Source organism: Clavelina lepadiformis, chromosome 6 (assembly GCF_947623445.1).
Source record: "Clavelina lepadiformis chromosome 6, kaClaLepa1.1, whole genome shotgun sequence".
Lineage (NCBI taxonomy): Eukaryota > Metazoa > Chordata > Ascidiacea > Aplousobranchia > Clavelinidae > Clavelina > Clavelina lepadiformis.
The window spans coordinates 16,021,007-16,028,214 of record NC_135245.1 but is presented as its reverse complement, the minus strand read 5'-3'; the positions used below and the strand labels follow the sequence as shown (position 1 = coordinate 16,028,214).

Genomic DNA, 7,208 nt, shown 5'->3' with positions numbered 1-7,208 from the left:
CAATCGCTGCTCGGGAACGAAAGGTCTACTTTATGTACTTTAGTAAATATCTATGTGATGTTCAAAAACGTATATTTCTAGTATCAATTATTTATCGTCCCTAAAACCGGTAGACTTTAAAATATTACCATAAAAATAACAATGTATTAATAACAAAAAAGACCTTTATGGCAACGGCAAGAATACCATACAAGTGAACAGAGTTGCAGATAGAATAACGTATATGGTACCAAAATACTACCGAGGAGTATTTATAGTTTGTCAGGTGTATTATATTCAACAAAGAAAATAGCTATGTTTGCATTCATTGAAGTACAAAGGGAGAAAAGCAACCTAAACTATGGGTGATGTAAAACAAAGCAAGTACCTAAACGAAAGAGTGTTACGTAATAATGGGAAACCCCTCGCATTGCCGGTAGAAAAAAAAGTCTAGTTTTATTCCCTTCGCGTAGTATATAAAGCGAACACATCTCTATTTCTAGTACATAGACGAATTCCACTGAGGCAACATTTTTGATTAAGACAAGCTGAAGATAAGTCTTGATAATATTTTGTTTCGGGAAAAATATTGACTATCAGCCGAAGAAAAACTCTCCATCTCCGGGAAAATTTGCATATTCTTACGATGGTTGTCACAACTTATCTTGTTGGAACAATTCTTATTCTGAGTCTAGGTAAGTCTACAGCTAAACTAGTTTGATTAGCATTTGACAAACTTGACAGCAAGTTTGCAAAATGCATTTTATTAGATTACAGTAAATAATCGGAGGAATGAGAATGCGTTCGAAAACAAACAACAAAATTATGAGATATTAACTAATTAATTTCATTGTATTGACATACTGAGCAGAAAAGGTTACTGCACATTGTTTAATTACGATTAGTTGCATAGCTAAACAATAATGTTCGCAAATCTTGCATAAAATAAATCATCAAGGATCTTATAATTCTTTCTCCGTTGCCGTTGATTATTTTTTACGGCTCATGCGCAACAAACAAAGACAAGTTCATCTTTTGTTTATATTTAACAGCAGTGTTAAGAACCTGAGCAACGCAAACACTTTAAAATAAGCCAATTAAGCAACTTTAGATTTTGACTTCTATATATTTTGCGGTTTTTCAATGACTCGCTTTCTGCTCCTCTCTCGTGGTTTAATCACGTGTTTGTTTTCTCTGATATTATATCCTGAAATATTTGATTTGCCGCCTAAAGTAAATTGACAACAAAACGGGGGGGATCATTCACTAGTTGTTTATCGAATGTTCTTGAGGCAACAGGAGATTAACCGCTGAAATAAAACGCGTTTGACATAAAAAAATGGTTTCAGTACGTAAGCTACCATTTTTATTAAATATTCACGTTGATGTCGTGTTTAATGTTTGATGATTCTACTTACTTTATATAAAGGTTTTTCCTTAGCTGGGCCAGCGACCATTATACTACCGGAATGTAAAGGATTATATTGCACATTCAGCAACGGCACAAATTTTATCTGTGAATTACAAGGATTGCAATGCTGTTGGAACCAGGAACAAAATGTCCACGCAGTTGTCCCATATTCCAGCGGTCATAGATGTTGTCCCGGTAATCTAGAACAAGTGTGATAAAACCTGACAGAATATTAGATATGGTCTTATTTTATTTGAAGCACTTCAAGTTTAACCTTGCGTTTATTCCATTTGCAGGAATTGCGGAAAGGTATAATGTGCTCACCCATATTTGTTTAAGTGGAGAAATTGTAGAAAAAAATGGCCCGAATGAGAGTGTTTGTGCTTTTACTCAACGTTATGATACAAACACAGAAGAATGTTGTTTGAAAAACTTTACAGATGGACAGGTTCACTTAAAATGTAAGTGTAGTTTACAACAAATATAAAAATTGTGTAAGTGTTTCGGTCTATTATGGATTCAGTGATCAATTTTTATTTTGGCAGCATTTGGTGGGACTTGCTGCAATGAAAAATATTTAACTGATCCTCAATTAAACTGCTGTCAAGGTGTCATCTACAACGTGACAAAGCAAGCCTGCTGTAAATCCGGTGACGGTGACGGTGACTACACTTTGCACAACAATTTCAACGCTTGTTGCTTGAACGTTCCTTATAACAGTGCAGTTCAGTACTGTGGTGATTATGGTGTACAGGAAAAAGGTATTGATAATGCAGATATGAAATCTTAAGCTGATCATAATACAGCCAATATTTTTGTATACTTGTTGCTTGTAAACTGGTTCAACTGTCACAATTAAACAGTTTGAGTCATAGATAGGCCAAGTGTTTCGTTGCAATATTGTGTCATTGAGAAAATTCTGCTAATTTTTGTAGATCAAACTGAAATAAGGCAATGCAACGGAAGAGCCTATGATCCAATCAGAGAGTTATGCTGCAGCGATGTATTGGCAAACATCGGTACCCACCTTTGCCATTGGCCTACCGGTACTTTGGTGCTTAAATCAAGTCTTCATCACGACAAACTGTGCCGTACTCGCCATGGACTGCAGTCCTACCGCTCTGAAACTGGAAGCGGAGAGATCCAGGTTATTATAAATTATAAATTATATCTAAACAACTTACAATTGTCCTGGATAAGCCTCTAAATATTTGGCCATTCAAATTCACTGTATACTTTATCTCTCTTCTTTGCATGCTGTAAACATTTCGTTGCATTTGACTATCTTTATATAGGTTTGTATTGATGGAGTAGGGCTGGTGATACTAGCACAAGGTGAAGACATCTGCTACGACGCACCAAACCATAAGTTCAACACCAGCATCGATTTATGCTGCGCCAAAGAGATCTATTACAGAAATGGAAAGCAAAATGGAAAACAATGCTGTGCTAATGGTACCAGTGCTTACAACCCAACTATGGAAACTTGTTGCCCGAATAATCGAATCACCAATATTCCAGAGCAATACGGACGGTAAGTTATAGCCAATAAAACATTGTTTGCAATGCTTAAGAAGAATGTAACTAGAAGTAATAAATTGTATCCCGCTTCTTTCAGGTGCTGTGGAATGGCAGGTTACGACAGTAGAACACATACATGCAAAGATGGTGAGATTGTTGAAGATGAATGTGCTGCAATGGGGAAGCATTTGCAGCCTAAAGGTCAGTTGCTAGCAATCCAAAACAAAGCATTCACAAAGTATGGGGTTGATTTATTAAAGCAAAATCCAAGAAAGAATCGCGTCTACTTACTTTGTACTATTTCTTTTGGTATTTCATTGTAGAAATTTTCGTTTGCAGATTGCACACTTTCCGAACAGAAAATACATATCCTCAATCAAAAGTTTCACAAAAATGGCTTGTACGGTAAGTTCGATTGAAATTAACTTAACTTTGTTTATATATTATTCGTTTTCGAAGACAAAGTAAAAAAAAAACTGAAATAGCATTAAAAAAAACTAGAACAACTGTACATTTATCTATACTTTTAAATACTTGATGATCAATCTGTTTCATATTTTTACAGTATACATTGCCACGGTTACTGGTCAACCAACAGAAACAGGTCTTGGTAAGAGGCAAGTTCGAAGATGGAAGTTAGACGATGTGGAACAATTTACAAACAAACGCAAGAAGATGACGTTGGTGCCACCTAAAGGCAAAAAGTTTTCACTGACCGCCAAGAAATGTCAATGTCCATACGAACTAGTACCAGGCGAGAGATACATTTTTTGGAGTGAAAAAAAGTTCAAAGGAAGAAAAGGGCTGATCCTTAACGCGATGCAAACTGGATATAAAAAGTCATTTGACGCCGTGATGCCGTTATCTCAAGCAGAACATTTAGGCCGAATTTTCGAAATATTCTTTAGCGCATAAAGTAATTTTTACTATTTAACTATTTATTAATTTTATTGATTCTATTTACTGTTGTTCATGTTAAGCTGCGATAGTAGATGAATTTTAAACGATAAAATTTTTTAAAACAATTTTTTAAATATTTTGCCAAAAAGTTGTTTGGCGAAGAAGTTATTCTATGGTTATCGTTATGAATGATCTATATATTTTTTAAACGCGTAAGCTTTAACTGCCCATTAAGTATCCAAGCTTAGACAAAGTAGATTTTGATACAAAAATACTCCTGCTACGTATTATAAATTTTGATTTTGTACCTGACCTGTACCTGGAAGAGCAAACTTTAAAAGTATTTTTATTGTGTGTCAATGTGAAAATACTTGTTATTATTATTTATTTCAAACGTTGTGTTATTATTGGTTTTTGTTAGTAAACGCTTAACTTTTTGTTTTTTGTTTTCTTCTGTTTTCTTTATTTTAGGTTCATCTAAACTTATTTTTTATGCAATAATTTTCATGCAATCTAGCAAATAATTATTTAAACAGTTTTTCAAATAGTGCTTCTTATTATATAATCTTATTGTTGAATCCAACATAATCAGTTTTTGTGAAATTTTTCTCGCAATTATGTTAGAACGTTGTTATCATTATCGTTGTATTTACTAATACAAGGTGAACAAGGGAAGGTCAAAAGTTAACCTTTCGATTCCGGACATACTGCCTTGCAACAATTACAAGGGTCTGCAATTTTCAGAAATACAGTAGATAAATCCGAAAAGTATAGCACTCTTTAGAACTTACAGTTTATACAACTCAACTGGCTAATGTGTGAAACAAATAACTTTAACTTTTACAATTTTGAGCTTATTGATATAAAAGTTAGTGGGAGAGTGTTTTGCCACTTGTAAACCAAATCTAGCGGACAAAGCCACTGCCAACAAAAAGAATTCTTTAGACTGACTTGGAAACAAAGCTCTTTATTCTGAAAAGCATAATTATAGTTAATTAACTTAATTTGCTTAGTTGTGAACAAGGCCAATGTGTGTTACGTTTATGTCAGCCGATAGATAAAATTTTTCTCGTTCTTCATTTAAAGGTAAAAATTTATTTGGCGTTAATTTGACCTTGAAAGACTAATATTAAAATAAAATCTTGCACCAGTGAAAACAAAAGTGGTAAGTGGTACAACTTCTGTCTAACTTTCCTCACAAGTAAAACTTCATTTGATGATTAGTCACCGATACAGTCATACAGAAACGAAATAAATCATTGACTTAAAACTGTCGAAGAACAATCAAGTTTCTACACCGGGAGGAAATTGTCTTTAATTTTTGTCCATGATTACCGAGTAGGGAAAGAACTGGAGCTAAGAACTTTGAACTAGAAAAGCAAAGATGTACCTTTGATTAAGATTTTAAAATGTTTAAGTCAACTGGTCATCACGGAAAACATGTTTTTTCAAGATTGGCTTTGATGACCGCTAAAAGTTTTAAAATATCTTGATTTTTAATTTAACCTGTTTTTTTTGGCTGTAGTTGCAAAAGTATGAGTTTTGAGAGACCGTTGCAGAAATTAAAAAAATCGTCTTGGCCTTTTTAAAACACCTTAAAAACACTGATGACAACCATAAAAAAAACGACAACAAACTTTTCACCAGTCGCACCTTGCTACAGTGAAAACAAATTTACAGAAAATACTTTAATGGTGCCTGACAAATTTGATTTATGTTGTCCTCTTCTTACGACCACAACAAAGAGGCGAATTCTGTCAAGCCAAATACAGACCGGCAAACTAGACGCTTAATCGACTTGAGCGAAAGGAAAATCAGTGTTTTCGTAATCGGTCAATTACTGTAGAAGAACATACTTCGATTATGACTCAGAAACGGAGCTGAGAATGGCAAATAAAGTGATACCACTGTAAATCAAACCCAATTGCCACCAGCTACTTAAAATGAAGTGGTATGATAGATAGCCATGATAAAACTGATAAAAATATACTTCAAAGACTTTTTCTTTTTATCTTATGAAGAGAAATAAAATATATGTGAGATAAAGCATTGTTAAAAAACAATGAGCTCTTTTTTATTCTATGATCTGGAACTACTGTAACATAGTCGTTTGTTTTTATTAATTGTAACTTGGCACTAACTTTATTATACTGATATTTATGTGGTGATGGGTTGGTTATTTTTTGGCTTTGACCAATCTTTAACAATCGACGACTTAGCCAACATTATCAATATCACGCTCTAAAGGAAATTGGTTAGTATTAATTATTAAAAACAAAAAATGTATCTTTTTAAAAACTTTTTTGAAAACAGTTCACTGTAAAAAAAGCATTCACAAAATTAGAGTTACAATTCACCGATTTATATTTAAGAAGTTTTAACAGCTCAAGCAAAAGTAACAAACTCACGAGCCGAGGATTACTCAATCGTATTCAGTCTTACACGAAGGAGCGGAACGAGAAGTGTTTCTTGCTTTGAACAGGGAAGGAAGGCAAGAACAAGGAACACAGCGATATTGTGTAACACACGAAAAAAAAACGTGAAAATAGGATAAAATATTATACTAGACTGAGCATGTGGTTAAAATGCAAACAAGAACATACGTGATATCTTATGCACAGCTTGGTCAGCAGCAGAACACAGATACTCAACTGACATTACAAATATACATGTGCAAAAATGTAAAACCAAAAAACGAAATGCCGTAATGCAGAGCAGGGCTTCTCAAACTATGAGTCGCGACCCCTTTGGGGACGTAAAACAATTTTAACTTTTATAAATTAAACACTTTTTCATTTTTTTATTCGCTTTACATTTGTATGATTTCGCCATAGACAAACATGTCACTTGAGATTTGTGATGGGACGTTTATTGTTTTGACATCCTTCACGAGTAGAGTACACATCAACGGGTGGCCTACTCGTAAATTTCTTTTCTAAAATGGAGTCGCAGAACAAAAGCAGTTTGAGAAGTCCTGATGTAGATCACGTGGAAATGATGAACTTATAAAAATATATTAAGGTATAAAGGCCACACTAAAAGCAGACATTTCGTCACATGGTATTGTATTTTAGAATGGGAAACTTTCTCCTCCGAAGGGTTTCTCCGTCCCAATTATATAGACATCGGTGACTTGCATGCCATGCTTATACAATTCTATTGCCGAGTATATGCAGTTCCACTTGCACTTGAGTAACTACATTTTCCGAGGCTTGTAAGTGTCAAATTTTCTTTTATGTTGTCGACTAAAACTCCCCCGCGAAAACTTTGACGTCACAAAGGCATTGTGACGTCAATTCTGCGTTTTGCGGTTTTACTCGAAACGAGCCTGTTTGAAATCGCTATTGTTGAATCAAAAGCTTCCCTGATAGATTAAAAAGCGCCAACAAACAACCAC

At 34.3% G+C, this 7,208-nt stretch overlaps 1 protein-coding gene across 2 annotated transcripts; it reads left to right on the top strand.

The window, feature by feature from the left end:
- The first annotated feature begins 374 nt into the window (after positions 1 to 374).
- On the top strand, positions 375 to 4,480 carry LOC143462353 (uncharacterized). 2 transcript variants are annotated; one of them, XM_076960485.1, is made up of 9 exons: positions 375 to 674; positions 1,409 to 1,585; positions 1,687 to 1,851; positions 1,999 to 2,151; positions 2,326 to 2,537; positions 2,686 to 2,924; positions 3,009 to 3,112; positions 3,251 to 3,316; positions 3,477 to 4,480. In XM_076960485.1, the coding sequence occupies exons 1-9, from the start codon at positions 626 to 628 to the stop codon at positions 3,824 to 3,826; spliced, it is 1,515 nt and encodes a 504-aa protein (XP_076816600.1). In that variant the 5' UTR covers positions 375 to 625; the 3' UTR covers positions 3,827 to 4,480. The 2 variants fall into 2 exon arrangements, with proteins under 2 accessions (XP_076816600.1, XP_076816598.1); XM_076960483.1 differs by having other exon boundaries at positions 377 to 674; positions 1,936 to 2,151.
- The last annotated feature ends 2,728 nt before the right edge of the window (positions 4,481 to 7,208 follow it).

Bases quoted from the DNA above. Each gene is read 5' to 3' on its own strand.
- LOC143462353 (XM_076960483.1), top strand. From the start codon at position 626: ATGGTTGTCACAACTTATCTTGTTGGAACAATTCTTATTCTGAGTCTA. The intron at 2,538-2,685 runs GTTATTATAAAT...ATCTTTATATAG, and splicing joins CTGGAAGCGGAGAGATCCAG to GTTTGTATTGATGGAGTAGG. The intron at 3,113-3,250 runs GTCAGTTGCTAG...TTTCGTTTGCAG, and splicing joins GAAGCATTTGCAGCCTAAAG to ATTGCACACTTTCCGAACAG.